The sequence below is a fragment of the Mixophyes fleayi genome, chromosome 3 (assembly GCF_038048845.1).
Source record: "Mixophyes fleayi isolate aMixFle1 chromosome 3, aMixFle1.hap1, whole genome shotgun sequence".
NCBI lineage: Eukaryota > Metazoa > Chordata > Amphibia > Anura > Limnodynastidae > Mixophyes > Mixophyes fleayi.
In genome coordinates, this window is record NC_134404.1 from 160,536,896 (window position 1) to 160,557,499 (window position 20,604).

A 20,604-nucleotide genomic window follows, 5' to 3' on the forward strand; every position below is an offset into this window, starting at 1 on the left:
CAAAACATCTCTCCTGTTACTGTGATCTTATGATGTCAGAGGGGTGTGGCACAGCCCAAGTGATGTCACAGCTCTGCTTGTATCTGCAACACAACTCTGTCACTAGCGCACTGGGGGAAACAGAAACACCACCCAAGCCAGATGCATGCATGTTTGTTTATTACTAGTAAGATAATTCTAAAGCATCTACGTGTAACGCAGCACTTTACAAAGAATATTTAATCATTCACACCAGTTTTATGCAAGTTGACTACTAAAGTATGATCTAATAAGGAATAATATAGTTATGTATTAAAACATATATTAAATGATCATAATAAGAGACATTCCAAAACTTTTTTCACATTTTTTTTATGGAGAGCTAAAAGAAGTGTTCTATCTGTAGAAGCATATAAATCAATACAATTCATTCACATAAAAGCAACTTGTGATTTAGTACTAGAAAGCCAACAAAACCACATTAACATTAAGTCATAACATGAGAATCTCCAGTTATACTCATAGTATATACAGAGCCCCAATTACAATGTATTCATGTAGGGTTCAGGTACTTCAGTCACAGAACACAAGTCTATAAATTGTAGCACAAAGTGTGTGCACAGACAAATGTCAACAATGAGAGATGGGGGCAAGCTACAATGTATGTAAAAGGCAAAATATTAGGCACATTTGCACATTAAAAATCATTGAACCTATTGGTTATAGAATTACTGCACATTCACCAATAAAGTGAATCTGACATCCTCATATGTTAATATATCAAATGAGAATGTGTCTATTTTGTTGTGTGTTAAAAAGAAATAAGAATTAGAATTGTGTGTTACTAATGGAAATCATATTGTCTCTGTCTCCTCTCTTTTGACTGTCAGCAGTAAAGGAATGATGATGAAAATCAGATATTATGTGAGATATATATTTTACATACCACTTAATATTTTTTTTTATTTCTTTGTGATTAAACTCTTAAAGGGGTTTTCCATCTTTAATGGGATTTTACACAACCTCTATCCTTTCTCCAGACTAGTACATTTCATGGGGTCCTTTCATTACCTGTAATTTTACAGGTGTTCTCAGTGGTACCCAAGAACTCTGCTAGAGAGTCAAAGGACAGATACAATCCAGAACACTGGCTCAAATAACAGACATCTCCTGATTGGATTAGCTACTTGGCCATTTGTTCAGGGGCTGGTTGTCATTATCACTAGCGCATTGAATACTTCATCTCCTTTGACTCTCCAGTCGAGGTCACCAATAAAAGTAAGTACTGTGGATAGCTATGGCAGGAATACATTTGGAATCCCAAGAGCGGGACTCCAAAAGATATACTGGTGAGTTGAAATCACCATTAAGAGGTTAATATTCCCTTTTGCCACATTAGCCCTCTCTCTCCTTGCGAGCCAGGATGAAACACACATAATCATTATCAGCTAAATCACATTTTACTAAACCAGTCATTAAATCCATTTTCTCAATGACAAGCCCAGCCTTAATTACTGATTCTTGGACAAAATTTTCATCAACTGCAAGGTGAAAGAACTTGTGCTGCCCCACTCGGTAGAAGGTCATATTCACTGCATTGAAGAGCACCAAATATCCTCCGATTTTAAGCCGTGATGTGAAATTTTTCAGGTTCCTCTGGAACTCTTCCTTAGTTTTACTTATTACATTTAATATCCAGAGACTGAGAACGCAGTCGACTTGGGGTACAAGTAGAGGATCTATACAACTATTTTTTAAGATATCCCATTTAACAGTGCTTTTAACTGCTCTCCTCGCTTGCTCTTCTTGTTCCTTCCAACCATCTCTGAAAGAAATAAAAGGAATTTTTAATATAATTGTCTAAAGAAAAATATCACCGTTCTACATAAACAAGTAAATCTTCTAAAGGAAATTGTGTACATGATATACAAATGGTAAATGGGCTTTCTAAATTGAAAATGTGCACATTATGAGCCACATATAGAGTTGGATGAAATATCCATCTAAAACGCAGGCGGAAACTGCATCCAAAAAAAAAACACATTTTCCAGAGGTATGTTGAGCTGGACACACCTAATCTGATCGTCATCACTATCAGTTCGTAACATACACCAGTGATGGAGTACCCACTAGTATCCCTTTTGAGTCTCAGTCTACATAAGTAGCATTTGCTCCAGCATGTACTTATACGCCCCCTCCTTCACATGTTTCGCCTCTTCTATAATAAGTAGAGATGGGCGGGTCCGGTTCTCCGAGAACCGAACCCACCCGAACTTTGGGTATCCGAGTACCGAGCTGGGCAGCTCGGTACTCTCCCGCCCATTCCGAATCCAAATCGAGGCCGAACGTCATTGTGACGTTGTCGGATCTCGGGACTCGGTTCTCGCGATACTTCAACTTTATAAATACACGCCTCCACAGCAATCCATCGCCATTTGACAGAGGGAGAGAGCAGGGTGTAGTCATAGGCTAATTAGAGCAGGGACAGAGAATACAATATTGTTCTTGCAATTGCTCTAACCAAAATCGCTAGTGCAGAGAGGAGGATAGAGGTTTATTATTTTTTCTTCATATTTGGCACTCCCCAGCGCTTTTGGGGTGTCCCCCATAATTGTGCATTAATATTTCTGGCTGTCAAAAGTCATATCTGTCAGCAGTATCTACTAAATAATTTTTAGCACTCCTCAGTGCTTTTGGGGTGTCCTCCCTAATTGTGCATTAATATTTCTGGCTGTCAAAAGTCATATCTGTCAGCAGTATCTACTAAATAATTTTTAGCACTCCTCAGTGTTTTTGGGGTGTCCTCCCTAATTGTGCATTAATATTTCTGGCTGTCAAAAGTCATATCTGTCAGCAGTATCTACTAAATAATTTTTAGCACTCCTCAGTGTTTTTGGGGTGTCCTCCCTAATTGTGCATTAATATTTCTGGCTGTCAAAAGTCATATCTGTCAGCAGTATCTACTAAATAATTTTTAGCACTCCTCAGTGTTTTTGGGGTGTCCTCCCTAATTGTGCATTAATATTTCTGGCTGTCAAAAGTCATATCTGTCAGCAGTATCTACTAAATAATTTTTAGCACTCCTCAGTGTTTTTGGGGTGTCCTCCCTAATTGTGCATTAATATTTCTGGCTGTCAAAAGTCATATCTGTCAGCAGTATCTACTAAATAATTTTTAGCACTCCTCAGTGTTTTTGGGGTGTCCTCCCTAATTGTGCATTAATATTTCTGGCTGTCAAAAGTCATATCTGTCAGCAGTATCTACTAAATAATTTTTAGCACTCCTCAGTGTTTTTGGGGTGTCCTCCCTAATTGTGCATTAATATTTCTGGCTGTCAAAAGTCATATCTGTCAGCAGTATCTACTAAATAATTTTTAGCACTCCTCAGTGCTTTTGGGGTGTCCTCCCTAATTGTGCATTAATATTTCTGGCTGTCAAAAGTCATAACTGTCAGCAGAATCTACTAAATAATTTTTAGCACTCCCCAGTGGTTTGCACTCAGAATGGATTCAAAGCAGTCCACATATGATCTAAATGAGCAACCAGGTTCTGTCACCAGTCCTGATGTTAGTGTTCCCAGTACGTCATCTGGCCAAGGCGATGTCAAACAACAGAGTGTTTTCAAATTAGTGCAAAAAACAAAAACCAAAAAAAAATTTACTGTATTGAAGCGAAAAAGAAGTGTAACTGAGCAAAAGTTAAGTGACGATAAAAAAAAAATTGCAAGCATGCCATTCTACACACGCAGTGGCAAAGAGAGAATGAGGCCTTCACCTTTGGCTATTAGTGGCAGATCCCAAAAAGTTACCCAGCCTACAATTGGTGCACAACTACTGTTACGCGTCAAAGCCGAGCTGCAAGATAACAGTGAGGCATTACAGGAGAATATTTGCTCTGATTCACAAATGACAACAATCCCTGTGTCACGGGCACTAGGAGTCTTTACCCAGGGATCACCAGGTGATAGGCTTACCAGAGCAGTATAGGTGGTAATATGGTACTCTGGTAGCAGGGTGATCACGGAACAGGAAATAGCAGATGATGAGATGCTCAGGAAAGTCTATGACTAGCAGCACTGGAAATATGGAGGTAGCAATACACGAGGAACTGTATGGACAAAGGACACGTGAAGGTAGTCAGTGGTCTGCGGTAGCAAGTTGTACCACTGCTATAGTGAGGAGGAATGTCCAACAGAAACGAGGAGGTGATGAGAGTCAGCGGTCTGCGGATAGCAAGTTGTACCGCTGTCTGAGTGAAGGAATGGAATCCAAGTGGAGGTATCCGGGGAGTCAGTGGTCTGCGTTAGCAAGTTGTACCACTGCTATGTGAGAGGATACTGGAACAGGTGAAACTGGAAACAGGGGTCAGTGGTCTGCCACTAGCAAGTTGTACCACTGAATATATATATGTGAGGAGGTGCACGGGGAGAGACTGCAACACAATATATACACGGGCACCTTGACTTTGATCCACAGTAATATGCACAATATAAATGTATATATGACTGAACAACACTGCCAATATAGAAAGTCTCTTGAAGTAATCCAGCACGAGATAACACAGTCAATGATGGCAATAGACTCAGCGGATAGCAAACTCCAGAGGAGAACCAACACAGTCCAGCAAGGTATGCAATACACAGCACAGTCAATGAGAAGTATGCATACCGTGGTTCAGGAGAAGGCAGTCAGACAGGAGTGCAGAGATACCTGAACGGCAGGAGGCCGGCAGGATGCAAAGTCCCTGGATGGGTGAAGCGGTGATCTAGTAGGTGCAGCGCACAGGTAGGTAGACCAGCAAGGAACCCAGGAAAGCGTGGAGAGCGGATCAGCAGTAGATGGATGAGTAGCGCTGAGGAGTAGCAGAAGCGGGTCTCTGCGGGAACACGGAGGTAGCCAATAGCAACCAGCAGGTGCAGTAACGATGGGACACGGGAGAGCAGAGTTGAACTGGAACTGTTGATCACGGAGAGTAGCGGGTAGCAATAGTGGCAGCAGACTCAAGGAAACACGGGAGAGTTGACAAGGACTGAAGACTGAAGCGCACAGAGGCAGCGGATAGGAATCAGCCAAACAGTCACGATGAAACACAGACGGGTTGCAGGTTGAAGACTGTAGTGCACGGAGGCAGCGGATAGGAATCAGCTAACAGTCACGATGATGAAACACAGATGAGTTGCAGGTTGAAGACTGTAGTGCACGGAGGCAGCGGATAGGAATCAGCTAGCAGTCACAATCATGAACAGGTGAGTGGATGTGAATGAAAGACTGTAGTGCACGGAGGCAGCGGATAGGCATCAGCTAACAGTCCCAATTATACATGGTAGAGTTGAAGTGGTTAGAAGACTGTAGTGCACGGAGGCAGCGGATAGGAATCAGCTAACAGTCACGATGATACACAGAAGGGTAGCTGTGGTATGGGAACCACAGTAGTAGAAGTGATTTGGAAACCACAGAGGTAGAAGTGGTTTGGAAACCACAGGAATCAGCTGGGCTGAATAAACGAGGAAACACAGGAACACCTTCAGAGACTCATGGGGAATGAGACTCCAAGATCAGGCAACGTGGTGTTGACCACAGGTGCTTAATATAGGGAGGTTGCCTGATCTGCCAATTAAGTTAAAGGAACATACACTGGAGGTATAGAAAGGGCATGCGCAGTCCCTCAGGATGGAGGACGGCCACGGTTCCTAAATGTCCGGGAAGAAGCACTCACAGTCCGGTGAGTGACAGTACCCCCCCTTTTAAAGGTGGGCACAGAACGCCTGGAACCGGGCTTGTCCGGATTTTTGGAATAAAACTTCTTCAGAAGGGCAGGAGCACTAAGATCTTCAGCTTTGATCCATGAACGCTCTTCAGGACCAAAGCCCTTCCAATGAACGTGGAAACGGAGGACTCCTCGCGAAATTTTTGCATCCAATACCTCAGTAATCTCGAAATCCTCCTCCTGATGAACTTGAACTGGCTGCGGTGCTGAGGGAGGAGTCGAGAAACGGTTGATGATGAGAGGTTTGAGCAAGGACACATGGAAGGCATTGGAAATCCGAAGATTCTTAGGAAGAAGAAGTTTAACACATACTGGATTGATAACTTGAATGATCCTATATGGACCAATAAAACGAGGGGCGAATTTCATAGATGGGACCTTCAAACGAATATTTTTGGTAGATAACCAGACACGATCTCCAATTTTTAGTGGTGGAATAGCCCGCCTCTTCTTATCTGCGAAAGACTTATATTTGTTAGATGTCTTCTTTAAACAGGTTTTGACCTGAGACCAGATATTTTTGAAGGTCTGACAAGCAGTCTCCACAGCAGGAACCTGGGTGGGCGGGAGGGCAGGAAATTCCGGAAAAGACGGATGGTGACCGTAGACCACAAAGAATGGAGTTTTGGATGATGACTCATGGTACATGTTGTTATGGGCGAATTCAGCCCAAGGGAGCAATTCTACCCAGTTGTCTTGGTTGGCTGAAGAGAACATCCTAATAAAGGTCTCAAGATCTTGATTGACTCGTTCCGTTTGTCCGTTAGATTGCGGATGGTAAGAAGATGAGAGTGCTAATCGTATGCCCAAGGTTTTACAAAGGGCCCGCCAGAATCTGGAAACGAATTGTACTCCTCTATCTGACACAATCTCAGACGGACATCCATGGATGCGAAAGATTTCTTTAATGAAATGTTCAGCCAGAGTAGACGAGGAAGGTAAACCGGACAGAGGGACGAAATGGACCATCTTCGAAAATCTGTCTACCGCTACCCAAATAGTATTGTGGTTCTTACTTGGTGGCAAATCAGTAACGAAATCCATACTAATATGGGTCCAAGGCTTGGACGGAATGGGTAGTGGTCGCAGCAACCCTGCTGGAGTTCTGCGGGAGGATTTGAATTGAGAACATAAATCACAGGAAGCAATAAACTCTTTGACGTCTCTCCTCATTGAAGGCCACCAGTAACTTCGAGAGAGAATCTCAAAGGTCTTGTGTTCACCGGCGTGTCCAGAAAAACGAGAGGCATGGAACCACGAAAGGATTTTCCTCCTCAGAGTAGGAGGCACGAGGGTCTTCCCAAATGGTAGCATTTTGGTGGATGAAGCAGCCAGAGAAATACATTTGGGGTCTAGAATAGCATGGTTGGGAACCTCTTCTATATCAGAGGACGTCACAAAAGCTCGAGATAGAGCGTCAGCTTTCTTGTTCTTAGCGGCTGGTTTGAAGGTTATAATTAATTCAAAACGGGAAAAGAAAAGAGACCATCTTGCTTGACGAGGGTTCAAGCATTGGGCAGATTGCAAATATGACAAGTTCTTATGATCCGTGAAGATCGTCACCGGATGGCGAGCTCCTTCCAACAAGTATCTCCATTCCTCTAATGCAGCTTTGATGGCCAGCAACTCCTTGTCCCCGATAGTATAATTTTTCTCTGCGGGCAGAAAACCCCGAGAGTAGAAGGCACAAGGATGTAATTTTTGTTGCTCCGAGCGTTGGAAGAGAATGGCTCCTAAGCCCACATTAGAGGCATCTACTTCTAGGAAGAAGGGGAGTGTCACATCAGGCTGTCGAAGAATGGGAGCAGACGAGAAGGACTCTTTGAGAATTTGAAAGGCTTGGAGAGCCTCAGATGACCATTGCTTAGTATTAGCCCCTTTCCGAGTTAGGGCCACAATAGGAGATGCAATGGATGAAAAGTCTTGAATGAAGCGTCTATAGTAATTGGCAAAACCTAAAAAACGCTGGATGGCACGAAGAGTAGTTGGCTGAGGCCAATGTAGTACAGCATTTACTTTGTCTGGATCCATCTTCAGGCCAACTCCGGAAACTATATACCCCAAGAATGGAATCTGGGGTAACTCGAATGAACATTTTTCCAATTTACAGAACAATGAGTTTTTCCGTAGTCTGGAGAGGACCTCTGCCACATGTTGGTGATGAGAAGGCAGGTCCTGTGAGAAGATCAATATGTCGTCCAGGTAGACAACGACACATACATATAATAAGTCCCGAAAGATCTCATTGATGAAACCCTGGAAAACAGCGGGGGCATTACACAGCCCGAAGGGCATTACTAAATATTCGTAATGCCCATCTCTGGTGTTAAACGCGGTCTTCCATTCGTCACCGGAACGGATTCTAATTAAATTGTAGGCACCACGAAGATCCAACTTAGTAAATATCCGAGCTCCCTTGATGCGATCAAATAGCTCAGTGATCAGCGGAATGGGATACCGATTCTTGATAGTAATGGCGTTGAGTCCACGAAAATCTATACAAGGGCGTAATGATCCATCCTTCTTTTTGACGAAGAAGAACCCAGCTCCAGCGGGAGAGGTGGAAGGTCGAATGAACCCACGCTGGAGATTCTCCTGTATGTACTCAGATGTGGCTTGAGTTTCAGGTAACGAGAGAGGATAGACCCGACCCCTGGGAGGAGTCTTGCCAGGTAGAAGGTCGATCGGGCAATCCCAAGAACGATGAGGAGGAAGACGTTCAGACTGAGCTTTATCAAACACATCGGCAAATGAAGCATACTGAGGAGGGAGTCCCGGGGAGGAAGATGAGATGGAAGATTGCTGTACTTTAAGAGGAATAACTTGAGAAAGACAACGATGGTGACATTCAGACCCCCAAGACGTAACTTGAGGGGTGCGCCAGTCAATCTGGGGAGAGTGGCACTGAAGCCATGGAAGGCCTAAGACAATCGGACTTGTCGTAACTGGAAGAATTAAAAACGAAATTTCTTCATGGTGTAGTACACCAATCTGAAGAGTTACTGGAGACGTACTCTGGGTGATGAGACCATTGATGAGACGTGATCCATCTATAGCCGTCACAGTAATGGGTGTTTTTAAATTGATCACTGGTAGGGACCATTGATTCACTAGTGATTTAGAAATGAAATTTCCTGCTGCTCCGGAATCAATCAATGCCTGTGACTCAAAGGATTTGGTAGCAAAGGAAATCGTAACATCAAAAGCGCAGACTTTAGATTTCATAGACCATGGAGAGGACTCCAGGGACCCTAACTTCACCTCTCCAGAACTAGTTAGGGCCTGGCATTTCCCGATCTCTTAGGGCAAGAGCTGAGCATATGCGTGGAATCAGCACAATAGATACAGAGTCTATTCTTTACTCTTCGTTTCCTCTCCTCTGAAGATAATTTGGAACGTCCTATCTCCATGGGAATCACAGAGGGTGGAGCTGGACGAAATTGAGGGTTTAAACGAAGAGGTGCTTTGACAGCCGTTGTCTTCTCAGACTCCCTTTCACGAAATCTCATATCTACACGATGGCAAAGAGAGATCAAATCTTCTAGTGACGAAGGAAGCTCTTGGGTAGTCAGTGCATCTTTAATTTTATCGGAAAGCCCCTGCCAGAAGGCGGCAACTAATGCTTCAGTGTTCCACTGAAGTTCAGAGGCTAAGATCCTAAATTGAATGACATACTGTCCTACTGTATGGGAGCCTTGTCGCAAACGAAGAATGCTGGAAGCAGCGGAGGTCACACGACCTGGTTCATCGAACACACTTCGGAACGTGGAAATGAATTTGGCACTATCTTGTAGAATTGGATCGTTTCTTTCCCACAGAGGGGAGGCCCAAGCCAGGGCTTGTCCAGAAAACAATGAAATAAGATAGGCCACTCTGGAACGATGGGTAGAAAAATTTTGAGGTTGGAGTTCAAAATGGACTGAACATTGGTTAAGGAAACCTCTACAAGTTTTGGGGTCCCCGTCATATTTTGACGGAGTAGGCAGGTGAAGCGTAGGAGCTGTAGACACCTGGGATGGCACTGGGGAAACGGAGGAAAGCACAGGAGCTTCAATATTAGCTGTAACAGTCTGTCCAGATGTTCCTTGGGAGGTTAACGATTGGTAACATTGAAGTAACAGCTGTTGGCGAGCATCCTGTTGCTCCACACGGCTGACCAGATGCTGCAGCATCTCTTTAGCGGTAGGTTCCGTATCTGGGTCTGTCATGGCCTGATCTTACTGTCACGGGCACTAGGAGTCTTTACCCAGGGATCACCAGGTGATAGGCTTACCAGAGCAGTATAGGTGGTAATATGGTACTCTGGTAGCAGGGTGATCACGGAACAGGAAATAGCAGATGATGAGATGCTCAGGAAAGTCTATGACTAGCAGCACTGGAAATATGGAGGTAGCAATACACGAGGAACTGTATGGACAAAGGACACGTGAAGGTAGTCAGTGGTCTGCGGTAGCAAGTTGTACCACTGCTATAGTGAGGAGGAATGTCCAACAGAAACGAGGAGGTGATGAGAGTCAGCGGTCTGCGGATAGCAAGTTGTACCGCTGTCTGAGTGAAGGAATGGAATTCAAGTGGAGGTATCCGGGGAGTCAGTGGTCTGCGTTAGCAAGTTGTACCACTGCTATGTGAGAGGATACTGGAACAGGTGAAACTGGAAACAGGGGTCAGTGGTCTGCCACTAGCAAGTTGTACCACTGAATATATATATGTGAGGAGGTGCACGGGGAGAGACTGCAACACAATATATACACGGGCACCTTGACTTTGATCCACAGTAATATGCACAATATAAATGTATATATGACTGAACAACACTGCCAATATAGAAAGTCTCTTGAAGTAATCCAGCACGAGATAACACAGTCAATGATGGCAATAGACTCAGCGGATAGCAAACTCCAGAGGAGAACCAACACAGTCCAGCAAGGTATGCAATACACAGCACAGTCAATGAGAAGTATGCATACCGTGGTTCAGGAGAAGGCAGTCAGACAGGAGTGCAGAGATACCTGAACGGCAGGAGGCCGGCAGGATGCAAAGTCCCTGGATGGGTGAAGCGGTGATCTAGTAGGTGCAGCGCACAGGTAGGTAGACCAGCAAGGAACCCAGGAAAGCGTGGAGAGCGGATCAGCAGTAGATGGATGAGTAGCGCTGAGGAGTAGCAGAAGCGGGTCTCTGCGGGAACACGGAGGTAGCCAATAGCAACCAGCAGGTGCAGTAACGATGGGACACGGGGGAGCAGAGTTGAACTGGAACTGTTGATCACGGAGAGTAGCGGGTAGCAATAGTGGCAGCAGACTCAAGGAAACACGGGAGAGTTGACAAGGACTGAAGACTGAAGCGCACAGAGGCAGCGGATAGGAATCAGCCAAACAGTCACGATGAAACACAGACGGGTTGCAGGTTGAAGACTGTAGTGCACGGAGGCAGCGGATAGGAATCAGCTAACAGTCACGATGATGAAACACAGACGAGTTGCAGGTTGAAGACTGTAGTGCACGGAGGCAGCGGATAGGAATCAGCTAACAGTCACGATGATGAAACACAGACGAGTTGCAGGTTGAAGACTGTAGTGCACGGAGGCAGCGGATAGGAATCAGCTAGCAGTCACAATCATGAACAGGTGAGTGGATGTGAATGAAAGACTGTAGTGCACGGAGGCAGCGGATAGGCATCAGCTAACAGTCCCAATTATACATGGTAGAGTTGAAGTGGTTAGAAGACTGTAGTGCACGGAGGCAGCGGATAGGAATCAGCTAACAGTCACGATGATACACAGAAGGGTAGCTGTGGTATGGGAACCACAGTAGTAGAAGTGGTTTGGAAACCACAGAGGTAGAAGTGGTTTGGAAACCACAGGAATCAGCTGGGCTGAATAAACGAGGAAACACAGGAACACCTTCAGAGACTCATGGGGAATGAGACTCCAAGATCAGGCAACGTGGTGTTGACCACAGGTGCTTAATATAGGGAGGTTGCCTGATCTGCCAATTAAGTTAAAGGAACATACACTGGAGGTATAGAAAGGGCTGCGCATGCGCAGTCCCTCAGGATGGAGGACGGCCACGGTTCCTAAATGTCCGGGAAGAAGCACTCACAGTCCGGTGAGTGACAGTACCCCCCCTTTTAAAGGTGGGCACAGAACGCCTGGAACCGGGCTTGTCCGGATTTTTGGAATAAAACTTCTTCAGAAGGGCAGGAGCACTAAGATCTTCAGCTTTGATCCATGAACGCTCTTCAGGACCAAAGCCCTTCCAATGAACGAGGAAACGGAGGACTCCTCGCGAAATTTTTGCATCCAATACCTCAGTAATCTCGAAATCCTCCTCCTGATGAACTTGAACTGGCTGCGGTGCTGAGGGAGGAGTCGAGAAACGGTTGATGATGAGAGGTTTGAGCAAGGACACATGGAAGGCATTGGAAATCCGAAGATTCTTAGGAAGAAGAAGTTTAACACATACTGGATTGATAACTTGAATGATCCTATATGGACCAATAAAACGAGGGGCGAATTTCATAGATGGGACCTTCAAACGAATATTTTTGGTAGATAACCAGACACGATCTCCAATTTTTAGTGGTGGAATAGCCCGCCTCTTCTTATCTGCGAAAGACTTATATTTGTTAGATGTCTTCTTTAAACAGGTTTTGACCTGAGACCAGATATTTTTGAAGGTCTGACAAGCAGTCTCCACAGCAGGAACCTGGGTGGGCGGGAGGGCAGGAAATTCCGGAAAAGACGGATGGTGACCGTAGACCACAAAGAATGGAGTTTTGGATGATGACTCATGGTACATGTTGTTATGGGCGAATTCAGCCCAAGGGAGCAATTCTACCCAGTTGTCTTGGTTGGCTGAAGAGAACATCCTAATAAAGGTCTCAAGATCTTGATTGACTCGTTCCGTTTGTCCGTTAGATTGCGGATGGTAAGAAGATGAGAGTGCTAATCGTATGCCCAAGGTTTTACAAAGGGCCCGCCAGAATCTGGAAACGAATTGTACTCCTCTATCTGACACAATCTCAGACGGACATCCATGGATGCGAAAGATTTCTTTAATGAAATGTTCAGCCAGAGTAGACGAGGAAGGTAAACCGGACAGAGGGACGAAATGGACCATCTTCGAAAATCTGTCTACCACTACCCAAATAGTATTGTGGTTCTTACTTGGTGGCAAATCAGTAACGAAATCCATACTAATATGGGTCCAAGGCTTGGACGGAATGGGTAGTGGTCGCAGCAACCCTGCTGGAGTTCTGCGGGAGGATTTGAATTGAGAACATAAATCACAGGAAGCAATGAACTCTTTGACGTCTCTCCTCATTGAAGGCCACCAGTAACTTCGAGAGAGAATCTCAAAGGTCTTGTGTTCACCGGCGTGTCCAGAAAAACGAGAGGCATGGAACCACGAAAGGATTTTCCTCCTCAGAGTAGGAGGCACGAGGGTCTTCCCAAATGGTAGCATTTTGGTGGATGAAGCAGCCAGAGAAATACATTTGGGGTCTAGAATAGCATGGTTGGGAACCTCTTCTATATCAGAGGACGTCACAAAAGCTCGAGATAGAGCGTCAGCTTTCTTGTTCTTAGCGGCTGGTTTGAAGGTTATAATTAATTCAAAACGGGAAAAGAAAAGAGACCATCTTGCTTGACGAGGGTTCAAGCATTGGGCAGATTGCAAATATGACAAGTTCTTATGATCCGTGAAGATCGTCACCGGATGGCGAGCTCCTTCCAACAAGTATCTCCATTCCTCTAATGCAGCTTTGATGGCCAGCAACTCCTTGTCCCCGATAGTATAATTTTTCTCTGCGGGCAGAAGACCCCGAGAGTAGAAGGCACAAGGATGTAATTTTTGTTGCTCCGAGCGTTGGGAGAGAATGGCTCCTAAGCCCACATTAGAGGCATCTACTTCTAGGAAGAAGGGGAGTGTCACATCAGGCTGTCGAAGAATGGGAGCAGACGAGAAGGACTCTTTGAGAATTTGAAAGGCTTGGAGAGCCTCAGATGACCATTGCTTAGTATTAGCCCCTTTCCGAGTTAGGGCCACAATAGGAGATGCAATGGATGAAAAGTCTTGAATGAAGCGTCTATAGTAATTGGCAAAACCTAAAAAACGCTGGATGGCACGAAGAGTAGTTGGCTGAGGCCAATGTAGTACAGCATTTACTTTGTCTGGATCCATCTTCAGGCCAACTCCGGAAACTATATACCCCAAGAATGGAATCTGGGGTAACTCGAATGAACATTTTTCCAATTTACAGAACAATGAGTTTTTCCGTAGTCTGGAGAGGACCTCTGCCACATGTTGGTGATGAGAAGGCAGGTCCTGTGAGAAGATCAATATGTCGTCCAGGTAGACAACGACACATACATATAATAAGTCCCGAAAGATCTCATTGATGAAACCCTGGAAAACAGCGGGGGCATTACACAGCCCGAAGGGCATTACTAAATATTCGTAATGCCCATCTCTGGTGTTAAACGCGGTCTTCCATTCGTCACCGGAACGGATTCTAATTAAATTGTAGGCACCACGAAGATCCAACTTAGTAAATATCCGAGCTCCCTTGATGCGATCAAATAGCTCAGTGATCAGCGGAATGGGATACCGATTCTTGATAGTAATGGCGTTGAGTCCACGAAAATCTATACAAGGGCGTAATGATCCATCCTTCTTTTTGACGAAGAAGAACCCAGCTCCAGCGGGAGAGGTGGAAGGTCGAATGAACCCACGCTGGAGATTCTCCTGTATGTACTCAGATGTGGCTTGAGTTTCAGGTAACGAGAGAGGATAGACCCGACCCCTGGGAGGAGTCTTGCCAGGTAGAAGGTCGATCGGGCAATCCCAAGAACGATGAGGAGGAAGACGTTCAGACTGAGCTTTATCAAACACATCGGCAAATGAAGCATACTGAGGAGGGAGTCCCGGGGAGGAAGATGAGATGGAAGATTGCTGTACTTTAAGAGGAATAACTTGAGAAAGACAACGATGGTGACATTCAGACCCCCAAGACGTAACTTGAGGGATGCGCCAGTCAATCTGGGGAGAGTGGCACTGAAGCCATGGAAGGCCTAAGACAATCGGACTTGTCGTAACTGGAAGAATTAAAAACGAAATTTCTTCATGGTGTAGTACACCAATCTGAAGAGTTACTGGAGACGTACTCTGGGTGATGAGACCATTGATGAGACGTGATCCATCTATAGCCGTCACAGTAATGGGTGTTTTTAAAGTGATCACTGGTAGGGACCATTGATTCACTAGTGATTTAGAAATGAAATTTCCTGCTGCTCCGGAATCAATCAATGCCTGTGACTCAAAGGATTTGGTAGCAAAGGAAATCGTAACATCAAAAGCGCAGACTTTAGATTTCATAGACCATGGAGAGGACTCCAGGGACCCTAACTTCACCTCTCCAGAACTAGTTAGGGCCTGGCATTTCCCGATCTCTTAGGGCAAGAGCTGAGCATATGCGTGGAATCAGCACAATAGATACAGAGTCTATTCTTTACTCTTCGTTTCCTCTCCTCTGAAGATAATTTGGAACGTCCTATCTCCATGGGAATCACAGAGGGTGGAGCTGGACGAAATTGAGGGTTTAAACGAAGAGGTGCTTTGACAGCCGTTGTCTTCTCAGACTCCCTTTCACGAAATCTCATATCTACACGATGGCAAAGAGAGATCAAATCTTCTAGTGACGAAGGAAGCTCTTGGGTAGTCAGTGCATCTTTAATTTTATCGGAAAGCCCCTGCCAGAAGGCGGCAACTAATGCTTCAGTGTTCCACTGAAGTTCAGAGGCTAAGATCCTAAATTGAATGACATACTGTCCTACTGTATGGGAGCCTTGTCGCAAACGAAGAATGCTGGAAGCAGCGGAGGTCACACGACCTGGTTCATCGAACACACTTCGGAACGTGGAAATGAATTTGGCACTATCTTGTAGAATTGGATCGTTTCTTTCCCACAGAGGGGAGGCCCAAGCCAGGGCTTGTCCAGAAAACAATGAAATAAGATAGGCCACTCTGGAACGATGGGTAGAAAAATTTTGAGGTTGGAGTTCAAAATGGACTGAACATTGGTTAAGGAAACCTCTACAAGTTTTGGGGTCCCCGTCATATTTTGACGGAGTAGGCAGGTGAAGCGTAGGAGCTGTAGACACCTGGGATGGCACTGGGGAAACGGAGGAAAGCACAGGAGCTTCAATATTAGCTGTAACAGTCTGTCCAGATGTTCCTTGGGAGGTTAACGATTGGTAACATTGAAGTAACAGCTGTTGGCGAGCATCCTGTTGCTCCACACGGCTGACCAGATGCTGCAGCATCTCTTTAGCGGTAGGTTCCGTATCTGGGTCTGTCATGGCCTGATCTTACTGTCACGGGCACTAGGAGTCTTTACCCAGGGATCACCAGGTGATAGGCTTACCAGAGCAGTATAGGTGGTAATATGGTACTCTGGTAGCAGGGTGATCACGGAACAGGAAATAGCAGATGATGAGATGCTCAGGAAAGTCTATGACTAGCAGCACTGGAAATATGGAGGTAGCAATACACGAGGAACTGTATGGACAAAGGACACGTGAAGGTAGTCAGTGGTCTGCGGTAGCAAGTTGTACCACTGCTATAGTGAGGAGGAATGTCCAACAGAAACGAGGAGGTGATGAGAGTCAGCGGTCTGCGGATAGCAAGTTGTACCGCTGTCTGAGTGAAGGAATGGAATCCAAGTGGAGGTATCCGGGGAGTCAGTGGTCTGCGTTAGCAAGTTGTACCACTGCTATGTGAGAGGATACTGGAACAGGTGAAACTGGAAACAGGGGTCAGTGGTCTGCCACTAGCAAGTTGTACCACTGAATATATATATGTGAGGAGGTGCACGGGGAGAGACTGCAACACAATATATACACGGGCACCTTGACTTTGATCCACAGTAATATGCACAATATAAATGTATATATGACTGAACAACACTGCCAATATAGAAAGTCTCTTGAAGTAATCCAGCACGAGATAACACAGTCAATGATGGCAATAGACTCAGCGGATAGCAAACTCCAGAGGAGAACCAACACAGTCCAGCAAGGTATGCAATACACAGCACAGTCAATGAGAAGTATGCATACCGTGGTTCAGGAGAAGGCAGTCAGACAGGAGTGCAGAGATACCTGAACGGCAGGAGGCCGGCAGGATGCAAAGTCCCTGGATGGGTGAAGCGGTGATCTAGTAGGTGCAGCGCACAGGTAGGTAGACCAGCAAGGAACCCAGGAAAGCGTGGAGAGCGGATCAGCAGTAGATGGATGAGTAGCGCTGAGGAGTAGCAGAAGCGGGTCTCTGCGGGAACACGGAGGTAGCCAATAGCAACCAGCAGGTGCAGTAACGATGGGACACGGGAGAGCAGAGTTGAACTGGAACTGTTGATCACGGAGAGTAGCGGGTAGCAATAGTGGCAGCAGACTCAAGGAAACACGGGAGAGTTGACAAGGACTGAAGACTGAAGCGCACAGAGGCAGCGGATAGGAATCAGCCAAACAGTCACGATGAAACACAGACGGGTTGCAGGTTGAAGACTGTAGTGAACGGAGGCAGCGGATAGGAATCAGCTAACAGTCACGATGATGAAACACAGACGAGTTGCAGGTTGAAGACTGTAGTGCACGGAGGCAGCGGATAGGAATCAGCTAACAGTCACGATGATGAAACACAGACGAGTTGCAGGTTGAAGACTGTAGTGCACGGAGGCAGCGGATAGGAATCAGCTAGCAGTCACAATCATGAACAGGTGAGTGGATGTGAATGAAAGACTGTAGTGCACGGAGGCAGCGGATAGGCATCAGCTAACAGTCCCAATTATACATGGTAGAGTTGAAGTGGTTAGAAGACTGTAGTGCACGGAGGCAGCGGATAGGAATCAGCTAACAGTCACGATGATACACAGAAGGGTAGCTGTGGTATGGGAACCACAGTAGTAGAAGTGGTTTGGAAACCACAGAGGTAGAAGTGGTTTGGAAACCACAGGAATCAGCTGGGCTGAATAAACGAGGAAACACAGGAACACCTTCAGAGACTCATGGGGAATGAGACTCCAAGATCAGGCAACGTGGTGTTGACCACAGGTGCTTAATATAGGGAGGTTGCCTGATCTGCCAATTAAGTTAAAGGAACATACACTGGAGGTATAGAAAGGGCTGCGCATGCGCAGTCCCTCAGGATGGAGGACGGCCACGGTTCCTAAATGTCCGGGAAGAAGCACTCACAGTCCGGTGAGTGACACCCTGTGGAGAGTCCATCCAACAGTGGGATGTCTAATCGTGAGCATTCTGCTGATGTGTGCCTTAATAGCCCGAGTGTAGCCGGTGATACCCAAATTGAGGATGCCACTTTGGAATTAGAAGAGGATGAGGGGGAGATTTGTGTAGGCGACGAGGGCGCTAATGATGATGTTGATGATTATGATGCAGACAGATACCAAATTGCCTTTCTCAATTTCTATTTATATTCTAGATTATATAACGGCTGAATAGTTTTCTATTTTACTCCTAGTGGAGAGAGGATCTGATGCAGACAGATACCAAACTGCCTTTGTCCATTTCAATTTATATTGTACAGTATATAACGGCTGAATTTATTAGTATTTTATACAAGTGGAGGGGGGCCTAGAGAGACAGAAACCAAACTGTCTTTCTCCATGTCAATTAATATTGTACAGTCTATAATGGCTGAATTTTTTGGTATTTTATACAAGTGGAGGGGGGCCTTGAGAGACAGAAACCAAACTGGCTTTTTCCATTTCTTTACATATTTAACTATAAGTGTAGGGTGTAATATACATTCAAAGACGATGGCTGCATTGCCAATATGCATAGATGGAGAGGAAAACAATCTGTTTTGTGTGTAGAATAGGCCTACCAACGAAGAATTAAACTGTTTTTTTGGATGATTTATTACCTCAACAATTAGATTACTTGTCTCTAAAACAGTTGGAGCACTAAATTGGGTTAATTTAGGCCCAAAAACATGGATTTTCCAAAAAAATAGCAAAACAAAACCAAAACCAAAACCAAAACACGCAATGGCAGTTTTGCAAAACCAAAACCAAAACACAACGGTAATCCAGATCCAAAACCGAATCCAAAACCAAAACACGGGGGTCAGTGACCATCTCTAATAATAAGGGGCCGCAAGCGGCCATGATCACCTGATGCGACTCGGTCTACATAAGGCCACAACTGTAACTAGCGTTTTGTGGGCATGTGCATAAGTAAAACAGCATATTATATGCAGAAACGCTATTCAAGCACCTCTTTACAGACTAGTAAGTTGCTCTGACCAGTGCTGAAATATTCTTACCAACAATAGGATCTCAGTATCAAAGTTTGCACTGAAGTTTATTAAAGTTTATTCTCTTTGGAGCACAATCTATTTGCAAAATGGCTCCTCTCACCCAATGTATATATAAATATGATTACATATAGATGTAGGGGTATTTTATCAATTTACTTGAAAATTAGTTTTTGTACCTATTCCCTTGTAGCCGACTAACTCGTTTGGCAGCAAATGACCAATCGGTGGCTTCATCACCCTTCTCCAGCCATTTCTTGAAGTGATGGATAGCGGCATCTGTGAATCCCACCACATAGATCTCCTTGAAAACATTGCTGGCTGAGAAGAGCTGGTAGACTATAGACCCAATACTAACATCAAGCAATATGTTTCCTTTCACTTGTCCTGTAGTAAACAGAAGAGAGACAACATTTGGAAAAAAAAACACCATCTGCATTTAACCGTATTTGGCAGTGCAGTGGTTTAGCGTAAAACAGTGTGGATACAACCTAACTAGTTACACTTGCTGTTCATTCAAGTACTTGAAACACATTCCAACATCTGTTCTTACTTTAATGATGTAGCTGTATTGTTACCAGTATTCCTACTCTCTGCTAACTGCAAAGCTAAAATAAATGAGGGTTATTTACAGCGTAATTTACTACACCCAGCATTGTCAATACACCTAAATTTAAGTTATAAAAAGACTTATTTTTCTCCCCTTTTCTTTCAAAAGAAAATGTTCTGCTTAATATCATCACAATTCAAATGCAGTTTTTACACCAGATACCCTATTTTACCATATAAATAATAGAATTATCAACATTTAAAAGTACTAACTGAACAGCAGTGAAACAATTCTACAATATTGAAAAAGAAAAAGTAAAATTAGTTTTCTAGCAAAGCTTCATTTTTTATTACAATACATAGACCCCAAGGTCAACCATTGTTCTTAAGATAAACCTTCATATAAACCAAGTTGTACTTATACAGATTTTAGCACTATTTTATATACAGACCTGAAGAAAACAGTTCATGCAATATTTTTACAGGATAGCCCATGCTTTCCTCAATAATAAGGATGTTTTCATGAGAAAAGTGAGTTTCAACAAATCCTTTGGTATCAAAATCTTCATCATGATAATGCTTATGGGTGCTGGAAGCCATTCTCAGTCGTTTGAGCCCTCTGCAAAGATCACCTTTCTCTTTCTAAGTTCATATTTATAGTTATCAGCAGGAACAGTTTGCATCTTGTGATTACAAATATTGAGATTGGATCAGGCAGTCTTTGTCAATCATATGATGTTTAAATAAATATTAAATTGTTTGAGTACTGCAGGGGCGCACAGAGGATTGCCAGGAGGGGGGGGGTTTCCCCCCGACCGAAACCCCCCCCCCCCCTAAAAAAAAACTGTCCTCCTATACAGCAGCTGCGGCGCTGTCTAAGAAGCGTCCGCGGCGGTGCTGTATACACTACAGCACCGCCGCGGACGCTTCTTTGACAGCGCCGCGGCTGCTGTATAGAACGGTGCCCACTTAGTTAGCG

General features: G+C 44.6%; 1 protein-coding gene across 4 annotated transcripts in view; it reads right to left on the reverse strand.

Moving 5' to 3' along the window:
- Window positions 1-341: 341 nt before the first annotated feature.
- The window catches only part of LOC142144156 (nicotinamide N-methyltransferase-like), a 40,120-nt gene continuing 19,857 nt past the window's right edge, over window positions 342-20,604 (reverse strand). For 3 of the 4 annotated variants that reach the window (XR_012689663.1, XR_012689664.1, XR_012689665.1), the window contains exon 3: window positions 19,377-19,463. Coding sequence is in view for 1 of the 4 variants with exons in the window: in XM_075202673.1 (XP_075058774.1) it covers window positions 1,375-1,804; window positions 19,256-19,463; window positions 20,078-20,225 (786 nt within the window). In the remaining 3 variants the exon portion in view is untranslated. Of the gene's footprint in view, window positions 1,805-19,255; window positions 19,464-20,077; window positions 20,282-20,604 lie in introns of those variants that run through there. The other variant, XM_075202673.1, reaches the window with a different exon arrangement.